The sequence below is a fragment of the Ranitomeya variabilis genome, chromosome 1 (assembly GCF_051348905.1).
Source record: "Ranitomeya variabilis isolate aRanVar5 chromosome 1, aRanVar5.hap1, whole genome shotgun sequence".
NCBI classification, from domain to species: domain Eukaryota; kingdom Metazoa; phylum Chordata; class Amphibia; order Anura; family Dendrobatidae; genus Ranitomeya; species Ranitomeya variabilis.
The window spans coordinates 257,345,825-257,370,766 of record NC_135232.1 but is presented as its reverse complement, the minus strand read 5'-3'; the positions used below and the strand labels follow the sequence as shown (position 1 = coordinate 257,370,766).

Here is a 24,942-nt window from a genome sequence, read left to right as displayed (position 1 = left end):
TATTGGTGATGAAGAGGTCATGGATAAATGACAGTTTGTTGCAAATGGAGTGTACCTTCCATAGTGCTCCAGGTAGGGCGACTGGGGGCTGGATGAATGGGTATGAGGTTATCATGGTTGGGAAAACGTGTAGAGGATCTTGGCAGGGGGTTAGAAATGAGTGTGGGGATGTATTGAGGAGGGCCAGGATTTGGGGATACCTCACCAGCGATGAGTAGCAGACAGAGCGTTAGAAGGTGGGAACAAGATAGGACATGATGAGGCCATTTGTTTCTGGAGAAAGAGGATTGTATGTGGAGGAACAGCTGTGAGGAGGAGGTGAGATGGCTGGGGAGGATGGAGGGTGAAATTACTAGTTTCTTCCGGGTAGGGGGATTACAGGAGGTAGGGGGAAAATAGAGTAGTATAGGTGTGAAAGAGAAAAGAAACCGAAACATTGTAGTGGTTCGATATTCCGTTACCTTACAGTCAAATTCTTATCCAATTCAAGTCTAAGGCCGGGATCACACATACGCGAGTTATGGCAGTCTCGCAGGTGAAAACCCAGCTCTGGTGCCGGCACTTAGGAGCGGAGCGTGCAGCTCCATGTATTGCTGTGCGGCTGCATGCTCTGCTCCGGAGTGCCGGCACCAGAGCTGGGTTTTCACCTGCGAGACTCGGCCGTATCTCGCATATGTGTGATCCCGGCCTAATTCAAAGTATAGTAATTAGAAATATGTAATTTGAAAGATGACTTTAGTCTGATCCATGTATCTTTCAAATTCCTTGATCCGACTCCTGGGTCTGAATATATCCCCAGCTAATGGCAATCAGGTGTGAATGAGGATGTGGGTGGGTATGGCGAGACCAGATGTAGAGAGTTAAGCAAAGGTCATGAAGAGAGGGAGGGGTTGGAGTGACCACTCAAAGATATGCCAGAATAACATGAGACATGAAACCATTTTGGAACAATTTTTTTACTGTGCCAACTTAAATCTTGTTGCAGGTCGTTTGACCACCTTCCTTCTCAGGAATTTGGTGGCATCTTGGTGATGGCTTCCTCTTTTTGCAATGTTCAGGTAGTGTAGCCAGTGTTCCTTTATCCCATGCACCAAGTACATTTTAATCAAATCAAAAGAAACAAATTATAGGGAAACAAGCAAACCCTAAGGCTATGTTCACAAGCTGCGGTTTTTGCTGCGGATCAGCTGCGGATGCGCAGACGTTTTCCATGCAGGGTACAGTACAATGTTACCCTATGGAAAACCAAATCCGCTGTTCCCACCTTCCTTTTTTCCGCTGGAAAATCCGCGCTGATTTTCTGCGGAAAAAAAGAAGTAGCATGTCACTTCTTTCTGCAGATTCCGCAACTGTTTTCCACCTGCACCAATAGGAAAGTGCAGTTGGAAAACCGCAGTGGAATCCGCAGAAGAAACCGCACAAAAAAACGCAGGGAAATCCACCGCGGTTTTGCACTGCGGGTTTTCCAAATCAGGACCTGGAAAATAAGGATGGTGTGAACAAGCCCTAAGGGTATGTGTCCACGTTCAGGTTTGCTTCAGGCTTTTGTCAGGATTTTATGCAGGTAAAATCCTGACCAAAAATGCACCTGAGGTCACTGGCAGGTCACCTGCGGTGTTCCTGCGTGTTTTGCTCATTGTAGCAACATGCTGCGTTCTGAAAAAACGCAACGCATGTCCGTTTTTGCGGGAAAAACGCATTCGTTTTTTAATGCACAGTGGAGACGGGATTTCATTAAATCCCCTCCACTATGCTGTAACATCTGGACGCTGCGTTTTTGACGCTGCGGCTCAGCGCTGCGTCAAAAATGCAGCGTTTCCTGAACGTGGACACGTACCCTTATTCGCTGGTTGAAACCCTAAATAAGTCACCTCCTCTGGTGATACGTGTGGGGTCGCCATTCAGATATGCTTTTTCTTTAATTTTTTTTCATTCTTTTTAGACAGGGAAAAATGCCATCTCCTCAACTGCTGCTTGCATGGTGACCACTTGCATTTTAGTGTGAGAATTTGGGAAGGGCAAATGTTCCATAGTTGTGGCTCTTTTTCAAATAAAGTATAGATCTATTGGGTTAAATGCACCTGGTATTAAAGCACTAGTTCTCTGCATAGTCATTGTTTTGTGACCTATTGATTGGTAGGTCATAAAAATAGCCCATTGCCAACCAGCAAAGATTTTGGTTCTCTGGATTTTACTGACAAAAGACAACAAGGGAGAACTAGTGTTGAGCGAGTGTGCTCATTACTCGAGTTTTCCGAGCATGCTCGGGTGTGCTTGTAGTTTTGTGTCCACGCAGCTGCATGATTTGTGGCTGTTAGGCAATCTTTGCATGTGTTCAGGTTGTCTGTTAGGGAATCCCCACATGTATTCAGGCTGTCTATCAGATGCAAATCATGCAGCTGCGGGGACAAACAATCTACGAGCACACCCAAGAACACCCGAGCATGCTGGGAAAACTCACTAGGGAGCACTATTAAACACTGACAAGTGCCATAATGATGGGAAAGTTCTACTTGGGACAAGGTTATGCATTCACTTGCTGATTATGTAGGTCTGAGTCTAAATCGCATGAAAGAAGCTGGAACATTTGGATCTTTCTTTATGGCTCCTGTCCAGGTGTTGTGCGTCTTGGTACCATCCCAAGTGAATAATTAAGACAAGTATCAAATATTGCCCTTCAGTAATTTCTATTATACACTAGGATCTCTACCACCTAAATTGCTGTATGTTACATAGATATTATCGCTACCTGATTATTTGAATATAGGCAAAAGCGGGAGCCTATTGTTTATCTGGAAACCTATTTTTACCAAGTTTAAATACAAACATAAAGATGTGTTTATTTGGGGGGTGGGGGGTGTTCCCTTTAAACATATCTAGCTTTAAATTTATGCTGCCTGAACCATGGGCCACAAATAATGTGATTGCAGCCATGTTTGTTTACTGGCTGGGGAGTATAGGGAGAGGACTGACCAAAGACATGCCTGGTTTGCATCCCCCTGCCACCCCTCCACTTGATAGGGAGAGATTTGCCGATCAACTTGCGCTTGCATAGGAAGAAGGCGGCTGGGGCCCACATCAGACTAGTCCGGTGTCTCGCTAGGAATCCCAGCCAATTATTTAAAATAAGTTTCTCTAAAATGCCATAGAGTATCAGGCAGCATAAATCTAATGAAGGGCTACCTTTAAGTGCCAACACATATTAGGAGACCTCCTACATTACACTTACAGATATTATATGCTGTTCTACACGTTATAAACCAATGAATCAGTAATCATCTATGGTGGACTTTTAGCATAGGTACAGATTTATTCTGAAATAGTACAACTATTTACATAGTGTAAGTATTCTGTCCACAATACATGTAGTATTAAAAAAAAAAGCCACGCACTACTTAATTAGGAACTTAATAAAAATACATTTTGTGGTAGTGGTTGTAGTAGAAGTTTGACATGCATTTTAGCCTATTATTCACATGAAAAAGAGTTTGTTCCCACAATAATCATTTGATGCGTTAACACAGCATCTTAGTTCCAGCAAAGTGGATGGGATTTATAGAAATCTCATGCCCACTGTGCTTTTAACACTGCATAAACTGACCTGAGGTGCATGATTCAAGCCGGTAGTATGTCAATTTCTCTTGCGTGTACAGTTTTCTGTGTGGAATTTCCCCATAGACTTGCATTAGGTGTGGAAATTCTACAGGTAAATGTACATGCATTTTTAGTGCGTTTCCGAGGCAGCACCTAAGCATGTCAAAGTTGTCAAAGCAAAAAACAGGAAATAGTGAAAAAAAAAAAGCTGCTTTAAAAGCATGATCAATCAACAGACAAAATCCCTAATGATAAAACGCAAGTAACCCTATCTAAAAAGGTGCAGAAATTCTGCAACGTCAAAAACACACCAAAAGCTCATTGTGGGAACGTAGCCTAAATGGTTAAAAAAAAGAAAAAACACAGCTCCATAGTATGAAAAGAACTAGGCATTTATTGTTTCAGAGTCCACACAGCTCTCTTTTTCACCATTGCCATCTTGCTGACTATCCTCTGTATGGTCACGATTAGTTTCTGGGGTGACAGTACTGGCACTCTGTGCATACTCTACCCTCTCAAAAAGAATTAGCAGTTCACAATGTGGAGTTTGAGGAAAGAGGTCCACAGCCATGGCTCTGATGGGTCTGAATGCACGACCTTTTACACGATTTGAAGGTGCTCGACAGAGACTAAAAGGAAAAACAATACAGGTAGAGAACATTATTATGTGTGATATTCACATAAGCTAATTGTCAGTCTGTGGCAACTTTCTAATGAAGCACTCCTGTAATTTTTTTTATTTGCTAAATTTGAGCTGTGCACTGTACTAGTGCAATCAAATACTTGCTGATCGCAGTATTCCCTGGTTTCCAGCGCTGCTCTGGTCCTCTTCACTTACGTGACTGCATTTCCCATTTGCTGGATTACACTTTATGTGCGAGCTGGAAGTAGTCAGGTATGGCTCCATAGACTTAGATTGTAAAACCAACTTCTGGCTTACACTGAACTTTGCGAGACCTGGAAATGAGTCACATGAGTTAGAAGAGGATCGGAGCAGCGCTGGAAACCAGAGGAGACAGTGATCAGTATTTGCGCTTACAGTACACAACACACATTTACTCAAGTTCAGCAAATAAACATATTAAATGGAAGTGCTTCTTTAACACATAACTCTGCTGGTGATCTCAATCTTGGATTAGGCTGGTTTCACACGTCAGTTTGTCACATCCGTGTGCTGTCCGTGTGTTGAAACAATTTGTTTCAATTTTAACCCTAAAAACACACGGACGCCATCTGCGTGCAGTATGTGTTTATACGGAACCATTGACTTGTATGGGTCCGTGTGAATCTTGCTGTCGCTCAAAAACAGACACATGGTCCGTGAAAACACGCTGACATGTGCATAGACCCGTTCATTTGAATGGGGGTACTTGTTTCAGTGCCTCCAGTACGTGAGAAAACTGTCACCACACGTACTGGAGGCACTGACCTGTGAAACCGGCCTTGCATGAAGCCCTTCAAATAAACATTCAACCATACATCTGAAACTGAACAAGCATATTTGAAGTGGTGAAACTGGGCCATCACGTAGACGACTGAGAAAACATTGCTTTAGGAGTGGTGGTGTTGCACTGTATTTAGGAGCTCCTTGTGCACTTTTAATGTATATTTGGCTTGTCAAATCAATCTGGAACGAAGCCCATCCAAGTACTCTAAGGTTATAGTGTGATTTTTTCCTTGTTACCTCAACACCAGTACAAAACATGCTCTGGATATCTACATTTTGAAAAGCATCGTCTTTACATTAATAGCTAATAACGGGGAAAATACACCTTCTACTGCATTACAGAAGCTCTTTCCTATATTACAAACAGTTGATATACAGCTCCTATTCTAATACATGATGCTTTAGTGTACATGTGATATACAAAAGGGTTCTTCTGCATATATTGCTATCCAATTTAATACATTAACTTGATACATAGAGGGAATCAGTCAGCAGGATTTCACCCCCAAAAAATGTTTCTAATGTGTTTTGCAACAGCTACATACACATGTCCAGCTAAATAGTCCATTCCTCTGTTCCCGGAAAAAAAACCAATGTTTTAATCAATATGTAAATAAGGCTGAAGCGCTTTTGGCGTGTGGAAGCTCTTCTCAAGCCTTAGTAACTCCAGATCTAATCCGTGCGCAGTGCTGCCTTCAACTTGACTAACTAAAGGAGCAGTCAATCAAGCAGGAGAAGACTGCGCTGGGCAGAGAATAGAGCCTGAGTGACAAAGGCTTGGAAAATGTTGCACATGCCAAGAGCTCTTAAGCCTCATTTGCATATTGATTCAAATCTCATGTACATTATATATAATTAGTGATGAGCGAATATACTCGTTGCTCGGGTGATCTCCGAGTATTTGTTAGTGTTCGGAGATTAAGTTTTCATTGCGGCAGCTGAATGATTTACAGCCATTAGCCAGCTTGATTACATGTGGGGATTCCCTAGCAACCAGGCAACCCCATGTACTTAGCCTGGCTAATAGCTGTAAATCATTCAGCTGAGGCAATGCAAACAATCTCTGAACACTATATATTCTATCCCACAGACTACCACCCCAGCATATGCTGCGCAAACAGAGCTGTGTATGGGCTCAATAGTAAGTCATGGGTCTGCACATTCGAGAATGCTTAGACTTACTATTGATAAGTTTGGTCCACATTTCTGCACAGTCAACATGACACATATTATAAAACTACACAAATATTTAAAGAAAAAAAAAATAAGGGTGGAAAATGTAGGTTTTACATATTAGGCTGCCATCCCTCAATGTTATTAATTTGATTATGTCAATGGCATAACTTACTCTACAAAGTTGTTCAGGGCAGCCTTTGGATTGCAGGAGACATAGATTAGACGTTTCAGATGTTCAGCTTTTCGGATCGCAATAATTACTTTGGAATCTGAAAATATATTAATGTTGCCCAATACTTTGTCATCAGTATATTACTTTAGACAACAGTTTACTTTATTGTGTCTTGATCAGCTGTTCTTAAATAATCTTTATTTTTATATAGCGCGAGCATATTCCGCAGCGCTTTAGTTTTGCACACATTATCATCGCTGTCCCAGATGGGGCTCACAATCTAAATTCCCTATCAATAGGTCTTTGGAATGTGGGAGGAAACTGGAGAACCCGGAGGAAACCCACGCAAACACGGGGAGAACATACAAACTCCTTGCAGATGTTGCCCTTGGTCAGATTTGAACCCAGGACTCCAGCGATGCAAGGCAAGACACACAGCATGTTTTCTTAATTATGCCAGACCTAAATTCTATAGGCCCAGAAGGTCACTGAACAATGATGTTTTCCAATATGTTGACTGCACATTATACCAACCCATGCAGTCTGTTGATGTGCAAACATTAAAGGATAAACTATAAATACTCAAACCATGAAGGTTAACTTCATCACCCCTTCCCCTTGACCCATGAATGATGGCTTGAAGGACAGTTGTGAACTCTATAAGGACACTGTGCCTCTGTTCCAAATGACTCTCCAGGATGCCAGCTTAGGCTACTTTCACACATCCGTCTTTTTGTTTCAGGCTAAATTTGGCTCTTGAGAAAAACCGGAAAAAATAAAATCCGGAACCAGTTTTTCCCCCATTGACTTGTATTAGCGCTGGATCGCGCCGCATGGCCCAGCGTTCCTTCTGTTTTTTTCCGGATCCGGCTAAAATTCCAATTCCGGCGTCTGAAAAAAAATGTCTATTGCAACGTTTTTTGTCTCCGGCGAAAAAGCCTGAAGCGCCGGATCCGGCGCTTCCGGCTGTTTGCTACAATGAAAGCCTATGGGAGCCAGAAGGTGCCGAAAATGGTGGATCCGGCGACCTGATCCGGTTTTTTTAAACTTAGCATGCTCCAAATTTTTTTTTTAGCCAATAATCTAGATAGGCTAGCCGGAGCCGTCAAAAAAACGGATCCGTCGCATCAGTTTTTCAAAATCTGCGCCGGATCCAGTTTTTCCAACATTTGCCGGATTTAGCCTGAAACAAAAAGACGGATGTGTGAAAGTAGCCTTAGGAAATCAAGGCCCAAACTGGAAGAACACAGATCTGCTCCATTGACCATCGCTGAGCCCCCAGAGACAGGTTGGGACAATCAGGTCACCTGGCCACTTACCTCACTGCTCTCGGTTAGCTTACTAAGCTTGTCATTACCTCCTTTCTGTGGGTGCCCTCTGAAAGCAGGGTGCCACTGGTGGGGATAGTCGGCCCTGGAAGCTCCTAAGTCACAGCTGCTCTAATCCAGGAGAGTCAGTAGAATAGTGAGACTCTGTAATTTTGCACCATCTTGTGTATTTTGCTGGGACTGTTCTATAAGTTATTGTTTTTTTGGTGGTTCAATAAATTATTGCCACACTGTTTTACCCTCACCCTATGTTGTCTGAGTAGTGTTCTGCCCATGGGAAAAAAGATAGGGTGATCAGTAGTATGAGACCTTTCTAAAGACACACGGGCCAGCACCCACTGACCCAGTGTCACCACACAATCACCAAAAAAAAAAAAAAAAAAAGCTTGAGGTGAATACCGCAGTGGAGCTAAACCAGGGTAACATGTTTATTGTCTTGTATAGATATGGAGATTTAAAAATTACTAATATTTTCCACCGACTCACAAATGTCTAATGAACTTTATGCTGTGTAAGTATCCACATTCTGGTTTGTGGTACCACAATTAGCACCGGATTTTTACCTCTGACATACCGTACCACCTTTACTACATGAATTCAGAGTTCAAGCTAGTGAAAACAAGCCACATTCTGTGCCTCGGAATATGGTGTGCAAGATTATGAAATATGTTGTAAGGGTTCCACATAGGAGTTGTGCTTCCATAACTACCCTAAAGGAACCCGGTAGGACAAGAACTTTAGTTCAAGCACAAACACTTCATCAGGTGAATCTATATCTCAGATATATTATTATTAGACCTATTGAAGATATATCATATTTTGTATCTGATGGAGAGAGTGTGATCTGAAGGTATTAATGTCACCAACAGCTTTAATAAAAGGTTGATATCCATCTGTATAATATCTCACAGTGGATGGTTGAAGTGGTTAGGCGGCTTTGTGCATGTGCCAAGAAGCCCACTCCCCATGGGTGGACTCAGGAAGGAGAAGGATTTTTATACAACCAATCCCCAATACTGGAATTATGTACACTTTCTTTTCAGGTCTCTGGGAGCAGATAAGACTCGCTTACCATGACTTATTTATAGGACTTTTCAGGGTTTTAGGGCTTGTTCACACGATCCTTTTTTCGCTGCGGATTTTTCAGGTCCAGATTTGTGAAAACCGCAGTGCAAAACCTGCGGTGGTTTTCACTGCGGTTTTCAGTCCTTTTTCTACTGCGGGTTTCCAGCTGCATTTTCCTATTGGTGCAGGTGGAAACCCGCTGCGGAATCCGCAGACAGAATTGACATGGTACTTCTTTTTTTCCGCAGAAAATCCGCGCGGATTTTCAAGCCGAAAAAAGGATAGTGGGCACAGCGGATTTCGTTTTCCATAGGGTAACATTGTACTGTACCCTGCATGGAAAACGTCTGCGGATCCGCAGCTGCAAATCCGCTGCGGATCCGCAGCGAAAAAAGGATCGTGTGAACATAGCCTTATTTTCCCTTTTTTTTATCTTCATAGAGGTTTCTGCACATCTTATGCATGTCAGTTTCCTTATTTTTATATGTACACAAAAAGCACTGTACTTTTTGTTTATTTAAAACTAACACCAAGATTTCTTACCATAGCAGTTTTTCCAGAACCCATGGCAGCACACCTGAGAGAGGGATCCAAGGACCGGAAACCTACTGAAATAGAAGGGAGATACCTCTCCCCCGGATCACAGCATGAGAGGACCTTCAAAAAAGTTATTTACATAACCGACAACAATATAAAAACACCCAAACTACAGTACACACCCATGTGGTGAGAAAAGGGGTGGGGATATACGGGTGCTCTCATGGGTTCTGGAAAAAACGGTTACCGATAATAAGAATAATAATCTTTCTATAGCGCCAACATACTCTGCAGCACTTTACAATTCAACAGTTCATATACAACAGTTATAAGTAACAAAGTTAAAAATAATACAATTAAAGCAAAGATAATGAGGACCCTGCTTCTCAGAGCTTACAATCTACAGTGAGGTGGGGGTGACAAAGTACAGGGGCTTTTTTACAATGATGGTCCAGCCATCTTGAGGAAAAGGGGGATAGATAAAGGCTGCATGAGCTGGTCAACAGTCAGTATTTGTAGTGCTTTTGGATGAGATGGAGTTTTGGTGGAGGGTTATGATCAGAGAAGTAAAGAATGGACTACATATGAAAAGACTTTGATTAAGGAATGTGATAGGCCACCCTAAACAGATGCGTTTTTTAGGGAGAGCCAAAAACTGTATAAGTTGTGGTTAGTCCTAATTTCGTGGGATAGAGCATGCCAAAGGATTGGTGCAACTCGGGAGAAGTCTACGAGCTGGAAGAGGGAGGTACAGATTAGTGCAGACGTTAGCCAAAAGTCATTTGCGGAGAGTAACGAGCGGAAAGGCCAATAAATAGAAATTGCACTACGTCTCCTTCCTCATTTCTGACACAGAGCGGAAGCGTCCGAGTAACAATTAGCCACAATTAGTAACAATTAGTCCGGTCCGGGGCCTCCCATCTTCATACGATGACGTCCTCTTTTCTTCCTGCTGCAGCTCCTGTGCAGGCGTACTTTATCTGCCCTGTTGAGGGCAGAGCAAAGTACTGCAGTTCCCAGGCGCCGGGAAAGATCAGAGAGGCCCGGCACCTGATCACTGCAGTACTTTGCTCTGCCCTCAACAGGGCAGATAAAGTACGCCTGCGCCGGAGCCGCGGCAAGAAGCAAAAAGAGGACGTCATCGTATGAAGATGGGAGGTGCTGGACCCGGACCATGACGCCCATCGGACCGGACCGCCCCTGGGTGAGTATAATCTAACTTGTTTTTCTTCTCTTTCAGGTTACATCGGGGGCTTATCTACAGCATTACAGAATGCTGTAGATAAGCTGCTGATGGCGGTGGCCTTAGCTTATAGGCGAATTTTGGGGTGACAGATTCCCTTTAAGAGTCTGCTGAGGAATCCAATAAAAATGCTGTGATAAAAACGCTGTTGCTCCTTGCAATAATGGTAGGTTTGTCAGAATCTTATCTCTTGGTGTTTTATCCTTTAGCTGCTCTTCTACTTTTTGCAGCCAAATCATTACGGAACGGGCGGTACAGGTTCCGGCAATAGCAAGTCTCAACTTACCCCCTCCGCAGCCTCCTATGTGTGTCTCAGATGTCCGTCTGCTTTTTTATCCAGTGAGACTCTTAGGGTATGTGTCCACGTTCAGGTTTGCTTAAGGCTTTGGTCAGGATTTTATGCAAGTAAAATCCTGACCAAAACTGCACCTGAGGTCACTGGCAGGTCACCTGCGGTGTTCCTGCGTGTTTTGCTCATTGTAGCAACATGCTGCGTTTTGAAAAAACGCATGCGTTTTTTAACGCATAGTGGAGTCGGGATTTCATGAAATCCCCTCCACTATGCTGTAACATCTGGACGCTGCGTTTTTGACGCTGCGGAAAAACGCAGCGTCAAAAACGCAGCGTTTCCTGAACGTGGACACATACCCTTAGGCCATGTTCACACTTTGCGGGTTTTACCGCGGATCCGCAGCGTTTCTGCAGCTGCGGGTCCGCAGCAGTTTCCATAGCGTTTACATTTATATGTAAACCGCAATCCGCTGTGCACATGCTGCGGGAAAAACCGCGCAGAAACGCAGCGGTTTACATTCCGCAGCATGTCACTTCTTTGTGCAGAATCGCTGCGATTCTGCACCCATAGGAATGCATTGATCCGCTTACTTCCCGCATGGGGCTGTGCCCACGATGCAGGAAGTAAGCGGATAATGTGCAGATGGTACCCGGGGTGGAGGAGAGGAGACTCTCCTCCAGGCCCTGGGAACCATATTAGTGTAAAAAAAAGAATTAAAATAAAAAATAATGATATACTCACCTCTCAGCGCTGCACGCGGGCCTGAGATGACGTCGCGGTCACATGACCGTGACGTCACGAAGGTCCTTCTCGCACAGCATCTTTGGAACCGGACCGCTACGTGCAGCGCCGAGGAGATCGGGACGTCAGAGGGCGAGTATAAACCATTTTTTATTATTTTTAACATTACTATTGATGCTGCATATGCAGCATCAATAGTACAGGAGTAAACTCGCAGCGGAAGCCGCAAAACAAACCGATAAATCTGCACGGATAACCGCAGCGGTTTTGCCCTGCAGATTTATCAAATCCGCTGCGGGAGAACCTGCAGAGGACCCCGCAAAGTGTGCACAAAGCCTTAGGACCCCGGAATCCTCAAAGGGTAGAATAGACCTGTTTGAGGACTTTGATACCGCTCTGTCAATCCTAGAAACTTTGTCCCATATCTCAGAATCCTTCTCTTCAAAAGGATATCTCCTTTTAGAAGATAAGGGTAAGCACCAGCTTTTTCAGGTCTTTCCCATTCCCTATCAATAAGGGCCTGGATTTTACTATTGCCAGGGAAGGAACGAGTCTTTCTTTGCTCTAACCCCCCGGAACATCATGTCTTCTAGGGTTTTAGCCATCTTCTCTTCTTTTAAGCCCATTGTTTTTCTAACTGCTTTGACTAGTCTGTCCGTATCTTCCACTGGGAAACATGGTTTACCCCCTATGTCACTGACCAATGAAGAGGAGGAAGAAGAGTCACTCGGACATTCCCCCTATGAGAATGGGGAAATGTTAGATTCCAAAGAGCCTTCCCTGGACTTCCTTTTCACTTTTTTCAATAATGATTTCAGGGAGCCTTCCACCTCTGCCCTGAGGACAGACCTAAGGCCTTCCCTAGCAATTGAAACAATAAACAAGGGCCTATTAGAATTGCGACATTCACTTAGATCACTCACCACCAAAACATTCGGAGGCAGTTCCGGGATACATGCTGTATCATCTTTGGATGCTGGGGAATCCAGAGATACACTACTCCTCTGGCTGGGACGGCTGCCACTCCTGCCACTTGAATGGCCGCCCCCTTTCAGGGGTGCTGCCACAGGTGAAAGGCAAAATAGGTTATTTAGGACAAGAAGAAAAAACTAAGTGTCTCAATAAAGAGTATGTGGTAGCATGTACATGTGATCTGTACATGGCCTGTGGGCAGCAAGTACTTTGTGTGTGTGTGGCCTTGGATCTTACCGCCCATTGATATTGATGGTCCTGTGTGTGGACTGGTTGGGGGTACATGTTGTACTCATTCTGTAGCCTTAATGAAGGACCAGAGTGAGATTGCTCTGCAGTGTGATGTGGACCACTTATAGTCACAGAAGCAGAGAAGGACCTGTCCGTGCCAAACACCACTAAGGCAGATCATTGACTAGGTTACCGAACACCGCTACAGTAGCACAGTGCTTACAAGCTTTTTCTAATACAGCTTGTAAGTGCTGCTGTAAAGCTGGCCAAATCACTAAATCTGGCCAGCTTCAGTGCCCCTATGCTGCCCCACTGCTGCAGATGCAGATGCAAAGCCTTCTCTACTGGCTGCATGGGAAAGATCGAAGTTTGGGCCAGTGGCACAATGATGCTACTATTCGGAACTTTCAATTAAAAAGATGCCGCAAGATGGGACGAAACCTTTAAGCCTAAAATGCACTATATTTAGTAAAATATATATTGAAAATTAATATAGTCAAGGATCCAAAACAAATAATATCACTACGATATCGATATCTGTATCTATATCTCTATATATCTCTATATATATCTCTGTCTTTCTATCTATATATTGTAGCATGGCTAAAGGGTGTCTAATCGACGGGAGATATGTGTCGCATAGATGGCTTGCCGCTGTGATGTAACCATAGCTACCTATATGTCTGTCAGGACCTGTGGTGATGTCAGACCACATGGCTAATCATGTGATGGGTTACTGGGTGTGGTTAGCTCTATATAAAAGACAGGCTAATGTTTAACACAGGGGATATGTGTGGAGGTGCTGGCCTCCAGTGTGTTAAGGCTCCAGGTCTGAGCCTGAAGGAATGGACACTTGTTTTTTCCCTTTTGCCTGAGTTAAAGGCTATTTGTTTTTCCTGTTTATGCTAAACTGGTTTATGAAGCAATAAACCTTTGAACTTTTGTTGGAACCTGCCTCCTAAGTGTCAGCCGTCGCACCTGAGTGAGTGAAATCCCTACAAAATATATATATATATATATATATATATATATATATATATATATATATATATATATATATATATATATATATATATATATATATATATATATATATATATAGCATCGTGATTACTCGCTAATCCCGCCCCCTGCACAGTAGCACCGCCCCCCACCGCATCACCACACACAATCCCGCCCCCACATTACCACACAATCTGCACCACATCACCACACACAATCCCGCCCCCCACAAATCCCGCCCCCCCACATCACCACACGTAATACCGCCCCCCCACCACACACAATCCCGCCCCCACATTACCACACACAATCCGTACCACATCACCACACAATCCCACAAACCCCGCCCCCCCCACCACATCACCACACATAATCCCGCCCCCCACCACATCACCACACATAATCCCGCCACCCCACCACATTACCACACATAATCCCGTCCCCCCACCACATTACCACACAATCCCGTCCCCCCACCACATCACCACACATAATCCCGCCCCCACCACATCACCACACATAATCCCGCCACCCCACCACATCACCACACATAATCCCGTCCCCCCACCACATCACCACACATAATCCCGCCACCCCACCACATCACCACACATAATCCCGTCCCCCCACCACATCACCACACATAATCCCGTCCCCCACCACATCACCACACATAATCCCGTCCCCCCATCACATTACCACACATAATCCCGTCCCCCCACCACATTACCACACATAATCCCGTCCCCCCCACCACATTACCACACATAATCCCGTCCCCCCACCACATTACCACACATAATCCCGCCCCCCCACATTACACATAATCCCGCCCCCCCACATTACCACACATAATCCCGCCCCCACCCCATTACCACACATAATCCCGCCCCCCCACCCCATTACCACACAATCCCGCCCCCCCACCCCATTACCACACATAATCCCGCCCCCTCACCCCATTACCACACATAATTCCACCCCCCACCCCATTACCACACATAATCACGCCCCCCCACATCACCACACATAATCCCGCCCCCAACACATCACCACACTATTGTTATTAACTTCATTTTAAGTTAATTTGCCACCTGCGTAAGCGCTATTGAATGTTGTCATAATTTACTTTAGTTTAATCACCAGCAGCGTTAATTAGATAGCAATCAGCATGCCAAACTATAGCTGGCTGGAAACGTCTAGTATCAATATATAGCGCATGCCATAATTCTTTACCTTTTTCCTTTAACTGAAAATTTGTCCGGACCTTTGCTGATCACCAACACGATATAACAGAAAGTGATTATTCTTGTGCTATCTTGCAAAGTCATGAAAGATAGTTGGGGCAACAATTCCCCCGAACACTCTCATAATGTTTTTGCACTAGTGCTCAGTCTTAATATTTTTTACTATTATTTTCTCTAGCAACATCAGCTGACACAAATAATACGTACAATACACTTCTTCAAAGCATTGTGGGAACTACCCATATATACAGACACATAACAGTATCAGAGATTTAGCAGATTTGTACTTACGAAGTCCAGCCCTTGGTGGGTCAACTATGGCCACAGGACTCTGAGCAGTGTAGGAATTTATGAGGTTAGGGAAGATGTCTTCAGCTTTGCCACATCTAAATTCGATATTGTTCAGATCTGCATTAAAATAATAACATGCATATTGTATTTAGGTTTATGTAAGTTTTGTATCATGTCACTGGGAGAATATAAAACATACTGAACTCTAAATAAATTGAAATTTCAGTCTTAAAATCACTTCACCTATGAAGGGACTAATGTCTATAAATTTAGCATACAATGGTTATCAGCAAAGTCTACTGAGTTCTGCACATGGAAAATATAGAGTAAACTGATCGCTACATCCAACATAGGAAATCTAGGTGCTACATGCTTGCAAAGCAAAAACAAAAACAAAACAAAAAAACATACACCAAAGAAAGGATCAAGAGCAATGTGAATGGCAATGTACATTAGCAGGCATCATAAGAATAAATAAGTTTAAAACAGGGATTTTTGTGTACTCACCGTAAAATCCTTTTCTCCGAGCCACTCATTGGGGGACACAGGACCATGGATGTTATGCTGCTGCCACTAGGAGGCTGACACTAAGTGTATACAAAAAGAAGAGCTCCTCCTCTGCAGTATACACCCACATACTGGCTCCAGCCGAACCAGTTCAGTGACAAAGCAGTAGGAGATCATAAACATCAAATAAGGGTGCATGTCAAAGCAAAGAACAAGCAGAAGCCATCAGGCTAACAGAGTGGGTGCTGTGTCCCCCAATGAGTGGCTCGGAGAAAAAGATTTTACAGTGAGTACACAAAAATCCGTTTCTCCTTCGCCTCATTGGGGGACAGGACCATGGGACGTCCTAGAGCAGTCCCTGGGTGGGGAACATGCGTGGCAGATCAAAATCCCACATACCAGCTGTCTAGAGATGCTCTACCACTGCCTGCAAGGTCTGTCTGCCCAAGCCCGCATCTGCGGAAGCCTGCGTGTGAATATTGTAGTGCTTTGAGAATGTATGCAGACTGGACCAAGTCGCAGCCTTGCAAACCTTTAACGCCAACGCCTGGTGCCGAATGGCCCACGAAGCGCCCATTGACTGAGGGGAGTGTGCCTTAATCCCCGCTGGGAAAGGCTTGATTCTGACACGGTAGGACTCCTGAATAGCCGAGCGTATCCACCTGGCTATTGCGGACTTTGAAGCGGCTAGTCCCTTCTTGTGACCCTCAGGAAGAACGAATAAGGCGTCCAACTTACGGAAGGACGCTGTCCGCGAGACGTACCTTCTGAGAGCCCTCACCAGATACTGAGTGTGAAGAGCTTTCTCGACACGGTGTACTGGTGCCGGGCAAAATGAGGGCAGGACAATGTCCTCATTAAGGTGAAAGGAGGAAACCACCTTGAGCAAGAAGGACGGGGACGGCCTGAGAATCACTTTGTTCTGGTGGAAAATTAAGAAAGGGTCTCGTCAGGACAGGGCGGCTAGCTCCGAGACCCACCAGATTGACGTCACTGTGACAAGAAAGGCGACCTTCCAAGAAATGTAGGTCAGCGGAACGTCCTGCAGTGGTTCAAAAGGAGTCTTCTGTAGAACACCCAGGACTAAGTTAAGGTCCCAGGCCTTCAACATCATTCTATAGGGGGGGACCCCATGGGAGACCTCCCCTGAATGAAAGTCTTCACTTGCAGTTTGGAAGCAATCCTGCGCTGGAACAAAAACAGATAAGGCAGAGATCTGACCCTTGAGGGAGCTAAGCGCCAGGCCTGAATCCAGGCCGGTCTGAAGAAAATCCAAAATGGTGGGGATGGAGAAGACGAGAGGAGGACGTCCGCGGTCTCTGCACCATGCAAAAAAAACAGTTACTTACCGATAACGGTATTTTTCTGAGCCCATGACGGCACCACGGAGAGAGGGGATCCGCCCTACAGGGACAGGAAACCTACAGATAAAAAAGGTGGTACCTCTCTCCCGCATCAGTTGTTTGACAGAGCACTAAGGGAACTTGAGATTAATTACATGAATAACTAAATAAAAATGTTTATCATTACTTATGAAACTTAAAGGGAACCTGTCACCCCCCCTCAGGCGTTTGTAACTAAAAGAGCCACCTTGTGCAGCACAAATGTTGCATTCTGACAAGGTGGCTCTTTTAGTTATGATGCCTGCACATGCTAAAATAATCGCTTATAAAATGTGCCCCCTCTTATCCTGAAATCGCCAGGGAGGCGGGTCTTTCCTTCCTAATCAGACGCAGCACAGCCGTCACTCCGGGCCTGTGCGCGCCGGGCGCCGCCTCCTCAGCGTTGTTTGAATCTGTCTCGGATCCTGCGCTGTTGTTAACCCTTGGGCATGCGCAGTGAGCGCTGCCTGTCCACTGTCCTCATTTGCAGTCTAGCTGACTGCGCCTGTGCGGCCGCCCTGCCAGACATCCTGCCCCGCAGTGTCTTATGTCTGGCAGGGCGGTCGCACAGGCGCAGTCAGCTAGACTGCAAATGAGGACAGTGGACGGGCAACGCTCACTGCGCATGCCCAAGGGTTAACAACACAGCGCAGGCTCCGGGACAGATTCAAACAACGCTGAGGAGGCGGCGTCCAGAGCGCACAGGCCCGGAGTGACGGCTGTGCTGCGTCTGATTAGGAAGGAAAGACCTGCACATTTTATAAGTGATTATTTCAACATGTGCAGGCATCATAACTAAAAGAGCAACCTTTGTCAGAATGCAGCATTTGTGCTGCACAAGGTGGCTCTTTTAGTTACAAATGCCTGAGGGGGGTGACACCGCGTGGCAAACTTTTTAAACATAGCGTTAACTAAACTAAGTGTGCACACCCACATGTGAAGGGAGAGAATGTACGGGTGCCGTCATGGGCTCATAGAAATACCGTTATTGGTAAGCAACTATCTTTTTTTCTTTCCTCCATGACGGCACCAAGGAGAGAATTGCAGATATTGCATTGGAGGGGGGGGACCACTGCCTCCAAAATCCTTCTCCCAAAGGTAAGGTCTGAAGGAGAGGATAGGTCCAGCCGATAATGATTATAGAATGTAGAGGGTGGGGTGGGGGGGAGAAGACCAAGTAGCAGCTCTACATATCTGCTCTATCGAGGTACCGGCTCTTTCTGCCCAGAAAGTCACAACCTATCTTGTTGAGTGGGCTTCTACTGTCTCTGGAATGGCGGCCCCATGCATGGAGTATGACAGGGTGATAGCGTCTCTTATCCACCTTGCAAGCGTGCTTTTGGATGCTTTCTGCCCCTTCCGAGGACCCTGGAAGCACACAAAGAGAGACCTATCCTGCCAACACTCACGTGTGGCTGCTAGATAATGGATTAGGCATCTCCTGACATCTAAGGTATGCAAGGCTTCCTCTCCTTTATTTTGGGGACTGGGGCAAAAGGAAGGGAGGGATATTTCCTGAGACCTGTGAAATTGTGATGCCACCTTTGGAACACAGGACAGGTCAGTTTTAAGAACAACTCTATCCTCTAATATTTGTGTGAAAGGCGGGCATGCCGACAAATCCTGGATATTGCTAACTCTGCACGCTGATGTTAGAACTACTAGAAGAGAGGTTTTAAGTGACATGATTTGTAGCAGGACTTCTGACAGGCGTTCAAAGGGAGCATTAGTTAGCGCAGTAAGGACTAAGTTTAAGTCCCAGGGGGAGTCGCATGAGGAGAGATGGGCTTAGATCTGCTTGAAGCCTTGATAAATCTGGATACCCAACGATTCCCGGCTAGGTCGTAATTGTACAGAGCCCCTAGAGCTGCAACCTGAACTTTTACAGTGCTTGTGGCCAATCCCTGTTCTGACCCTTTCTGGAGAAACTCTAAGATTGCCTTCAGGGGAACCTCTCCATCTAATTTGGCGTCTGAAACTGAACTGAATCTTTTCCAGATTCGTCCATACAGCTTGGTAGTTACAGGTTTCCTACTCTGTAATAAAGTGGCAACTAAATTAGGAGAGAACCCCTTTTGCTTAGAAGTGACCTTTCAAGATCCATGCTGTCATATGTAAGTTTTGTACCTGCGGATGAGCCACTGGCCCTTGGGAAAGAAGGTTCGGGATATCCAGGAGAACCCAAGGGTCGGAGATGGACATCATCCTCAGCCAAGAAAACCATGTTCTCCTCGGCCAGAAGGGTGCTATTAAGATCACTCTCGCCTTGTCCTCTCGAATTTTCCTCAACACTAATGGAATCAGGGCTATTGGCGGAGAGGCGTAGGATAGATGCTAATTCCAAGAGATCATAAAGGCGTCTAAAGCAGTGTTTCTCAACTCCGGTCCTCAAGACCCACCAACAGGTCAAGTTTTCAGGATCTCTTAGTATTTCACAGGTGATAATTTCATCACCTGCTTCAGCATTAACTCCATCACCTATGGAAATCCTGAAAACATGGCCTGTTGGTGGGTCTTGAGGACTGGAGTTGAGAAACTCTTGTCTAGAGCAACTGGACTCCCCAAGGGATTTATCGAGCAGAAGGCATATACCTTCCGGTTCCAACTGTTAGCGAACAGGTCTATTGCTGGCCACCCCCAATGTTCTGCAATCTGAGTGAACACTTCCTTACTCAGCTCCCACTCCCTGTCTCAACAGAGTTTGACTCAAAAAAGCTGCCTTCCGATTCTCTGTACCCTTTATGTGCAGTGCGGACAAGGAACCCAGGTTGGCCTCGGCTAGATGAAGAATGGACCTGGCATTAGTGCTTAAAAACTGTAAAAGGCCGAATTTTACAGTTCTTTCATGTTCGAGGATGTCGATCTCTGTTCCTCTGTCCAAACCCCTTGGGCTATCTGATCATTTAGGCTTCTTTCACACTTCCGTCTTCTGGGGGTGGTCGCAATCCGTCGTTATGGCAAAAAAACGGATCCTGCAAATGTGCCCGCAGGATCCGTTTTTTTGCCATTGACTTGAACTAACAACGGATTGCGACGGATGGACACACGTCGCATCCGTCGTGCGACGGATGTGTCGTGTTTTTGCGGTCCGTCGAGACAAAAAAAGTTCAATGTAACGTTTTTTCGTCCATCGAATCCGCCAGTTCCGACCGCGCAGCGGCCGGAACTCCGCCCCCTCCTCCCCAGAACTCACAATGGGCAGCGGATGCGTCGTAAGACTGCATCCGCTGCCCACGTCCATCGGGCCGACGGTTTGTGAAGGCCCCGTACCGACGGAAATGTGAAAGAAGCCTTAGGTGGGCTCCCCACCCCATGGGACTTGCATCCGTAGTATGAATTTGAGATATTGGTAATACCCAAGGAACACCTCGGGTAAGTTGTTTATGTTTGTCCACCATTTTAGTGAACGAATTGTCCTTGATGAAACGTTTAACCGCCCTTCTAAATTTCCACCTAGAGAAACTTCTGCTGCTAAAATTTCCCATTGTATTTCTCTGGTATGGGCCTTGGCCCACTTGAACAGCCGGTATGAAAGCCGTCATTGATACCAGAAGCGACATTGCCTTCTGCAATGTTGTAGAAGGAAGGTCTCTTATCCGTGATACTAGATCTATCATGTTTCGAATTTTCACGTGTGGAAGACGACATTCTTGTTTGTTTGAGTCTAGAATTATACCTAAGTACTCGAGTCTGACTCGGTACGATATGGGATTTGGGTAAGTTCAGCAGCCAGCCTAGGTTGGTTAATGCTCTCATGACTCTGTTTAACTGTTCTTTGAGGGCAGTTGCCTATTACTAGGAGGTCGTCTAGGTACAGAACTATTAGTATGTTCTGTTCCCTTAAGTGCACCATTACTTCCACCACTGTTATGGTAAATACCCTTGGGGCGATGGCCAGGCCGAAAGGAAGAGCCCTGAACTGGTAATGTTTTATTTCCCCCCGGATAGTGACTGCCACCCTGAGGAATCTGCGGTAATCTTTGTGTATGGAGACGTGATAATATGCATCCTTCAAGTCTAGCACAGTCATGAAACAGGACGGAAAAAGCATGTTCACTGAGGAAACTTGTTCAGCTTCTTTAAATTTACAATTGTCCAGAATGTCCCATCTGGTTTTCTCCATAAGAAGAGGGGAGTAAACGCCTTTGCCTCTTTCCTGGCGAGGGACTTCTTGGAGAAACTCTTTCTCCATCAGACTCAGAATCAGATTCAGAGGCTCTATATGTCTATGTACCGTATTTCGCGGACTATAAGACGCACCGGACCATAAGACGCACCGCAAATTTGGGGTGAAAATTGCAGAGAAAAAGATTTTTTATAAGATGGGGGTCCGTTTTATTGTCCGAATTTACAGTATCTTACCTGTGGGCTGGTGGTGGCAGAGCAGGGTCACAGGAGGCATGGTGTCGGCAGAGGTGGGGTAAGGCGGTACGGCGTGCACCTGAGCAGGGTCCCTTCCTGCTTAGGTGGGCGACGCCACGGCCTGGTGTCCATGGGAGGGTGGCAGCAGTGGTTACCGGCAGAGGTGTTGGGATGAGGAGGCACAGTGAGAGGTATGGCGTGAGAGGGGTCCGGGTGAATCCTGTTGTTACCGTGGTGGCAGAGGTGTGGAGACGAGGAGGCGCAGTGAGCGGGGTCCCTTTCCCTGGTGAGGTGATGCAGCAGCCCCGGTAATGCAGCAGCCCCGGTAATGCAGCAGCCCCGGTAATGCAGCAGAGCCGGGTGAATCCTGTGGTTACCGTGGTGGCAGAGGTGTGGAGATGAGGAGGCGCAGTGAGCGGGGTCCCTTTCCCCGGTGAGGTGATGCAGCAGCCCCGGTAATGCAGCAGGGCCGGGTGAATCCTGTTGTTATCGGTGCATCTGCGCACGCGCGGGATCCCGCGGCCATTTTCCTGAAGCCCCGGGCAGCAGAGCTCCATCTGCGAACGCGCGGCCTCAGGAAGATGGCCGCGCGCACCGATAACAACAGGATTCACCCGGCCCTGCTGCATTACTGGGGCTGCTGCATCACCTCACCGGGGAAAGGGACCCCGCTCACTGCGCCTCCTCATCACACCTCTGCCGCCGCACCTCTGCCGCCACGGTCCACGGTAAGCCTGCATTGCGAATATAAGACGCACCCCCCATTTTCCCCCCTTTTTTGGGGGGGAAAAAGTGCGTCTTATATGCCAAAAAATACGGTATCTTCTACCTGAGTTTTGATTAACTCTCCAAGGTCTGCAGTAATCACAGAGCTTTTTACCCCAAATAGTGGGTAGTTCCTCTCTACAAAGCGCACAAATCCTATGCTTGGCTTCGTAGCACATATCTTTCCCTACAAGAGAGGGAGAACAGACCCTAATTACAAAAAGTGGACTTTCACGAAGCTCACTTACCCTGGCAGAAAGAAGGATACCGGGTTTGGAGGGGAAACCATTTCCATAGATGGATTGAACCTGCTGTGTTGGGAGCCAGAATGACTGCTGCTGCTGCGTTGCTGGGAAGAGACTTTTCCAGTCTGCTTCTTTTGCTGCAGCCTTCGCTGCTAGTGCTGACGCTGCTGCTGGTGCCCATGCTAAGGAGACTGGTCCTGCAGGGGCTGCTCTACCGGATGCTTCTGGTCGCTCAGGCTGCCCAGCTTCGTATGAGGCCCTGTTCCCTGGTTATCCGCTGCTTAAATCCCCCTCCAGGGACCTTCCACAGCTTCCGTTCTTCACAGGGAGCGCCACGTGCACGGTTACTGGTTTCCCAGTAATGCAACACGCTCTCCGCGTCACTGGAACATTGCACATGTGCACTGCTGGATTCCCAGTAGTGCACTGCGGCCTGCTCGCGTCATAGGATAGCTCCGCCCCAGCGTCGCGTGCAATGGAGACCCCGGGACACGCTCCGAGACAGGCGGACCCCGCGCACCCTCAAGGTCCGCTGACCCCAGCGGTGGCACTTTGGCAACCGCCCCAGCCGAGGAAGGGAACCCCCGCTGCCTGGATCAGACTGGTTGGCCCCGGTATCCCACGAAGATCCAAGTCTTCTTGCGTTGACTGTACGTTCCCAATCAGTGACAAGAAACCAACTGATGCGGGAGAGAGGTAGCGCCTTTTTTTATCTGTAGGTTTCCTGTCCCTATGGGTCAGATCCCCTCTCTCCATGGTGCCATCATGGGGGAAAGAGAAAAAGCTTTCCAGGTGCGGTAATAAATGCGTACCAATGCAGGCTTCCAGGCGGTAATCCTGGTGAAAACCACCTGTTGAGAGAACCCAGCTTGGGTTAGGACCCAGGATTCAACAGCCAAGCCGTTAAACACAGGGCCCCTGAGTTCTGGTGGCAAATCGAACCCTGGGAGAGCACATCTGGTCGATCTGGTAGTCGCCAGGGAACGTCAACGATGAGCTGCACGAACTCCGCGTACAAGGTCCGGCGTGGCTGGCCCGGAACGAATAGAATCACTGGAACCCTCTTCCGCCTTGATCTTCCCGATGACCCACGAAGTAACGGAAGAAGGGGAAACACGTACAGAAGACGAAACTGGCGCCACGGAAGGACCAGTGCATCAGCCCTAATGGCTTCTGGATCCCGAGACCGAGCTATGAATTCGGGTACCTTGGCGTTTAATCTTGAAGCCATCAGATCTACGTCTGGAGACCTGTTGTGAAATTGGATTTTGGGCTCCCCCGGTGGCCACTGGTGGAATTGAACTTGTGTGCATCATCCCCTCTGTTCACCTGTTCCCATCAGGATGTGGGAGTCGCTATTTAACCTTGCTCCTCTGTCACTTCCATGCCGGTCAACATTGTAATCAGAAGCCTTTCTGTGCATGTTCCTGCTACCAGACAACTTCCAGCTAAGTCGGACTTTTGTCCTTGTTTGTTTTTTGCATTTTGTTCCAGTTCACAGCTGCAGTTTCGTTTCTGTGTCTGGAAAGCTCTTGTGATCTGAAATTGCCACTCTGATGTTATGAGTTAATACTAGAGTCTTAAAGTAATTTCAGGATGGTGTATTGATAGGGTTTTCAGCTGACCATGAAAGTACCCTTTCTGTCTTCCTGCTATCTAGTAAGCGGACCTCGATTTTGCTAAACCTATTTTCATACTACGTTTGTCATTTTCATCTTAAATCACCGCCAATATATGTGGGGGCCTCTGTCTGCCTTTCGGGGAAATTTCTCTAGAGGTGAGCCAGGACTATATTTTCCTCTGCCAGGATTAGTTAGTCCTCCGGCCGGCGCTGGGCGTCTAGGGATAAAACGCAGGCTACGCTACCCGGCTACTGTTAGTTGTGCGGCAGGTTTAGTTCATGGTCAGTTTAAGTTTCCATCCTTCCAAGAGCTAGTTCCTATGTATGCTGGGCTATGTTCTCTTGCCATTGAGAACCATAACAGTTTGACCGGCCCACAAAGGGTTAAATTAATTGGCAGAGAAAGGAGAGAAAAAAGAAGTCTGCTGAAAAATTTTTTTTTTTTTTTTTCCTTCAGTTCTGAGTGTGCTTTCAATTGAATCACTTGCAAGTCTGCCTATATTGCAGCCTTCCTCTCTCTCTCTCCTTCTAATCCTGGAATGGCTCTGTGTTCACCTGTTTAAAAATGGATATTCAGAGTTTAGCTGCAGGTTTGAATAATCTCACCACGAAAGTTCAAAATTTACAAGATTTTGTTGTTCATGTTCCTATATCTGAACCTAGAATTCCTTTGCCTGAATTTTTCTCGGGGAATAGATCTTGCTTTCAAAATTTCAAAAATA

The 24,942-nt window shown here is 46.1% G+C and overlaps 1 protein-coding gene across 3 annotated transcripts in view; it reads right to left on the bottom strand.

Annotated features, from left to right (window-relative positions):
- Positions 1-3,968: 3,968 nt before the first annotated feature.
- The window catches only part of TRMT2A (tRNA methyltransferase 2A), a 99,449-nt gene continuing 78,475 nt past the window's right edge, over positions 3,969-24,942 (bottom strand). For all 3 annotated transcript variants that reach the window (XM_077293380.1, XM_077293378.1, XM_077293379.1), the window contains exons 10-12: positions 15,339-15,455; positions 6,390-6,486; positions 3,969-4,223 (exon numbers count right to left, since the gene is read on the bottom strand). In XM_077293380.1, the coding sequence (XP_077149495.1) occupies positions 3,980-4,223; positions 6,390-6,486; positions 15,339-15,455 (458 nt within the window). In that variant the 3' untranslated portion in view covers positions 3,969-3,979. The remainder of the gene's footprint in view (positions 4,224-6,389; positions 6,487-15,338; positions 15,456-24,942) is intronic.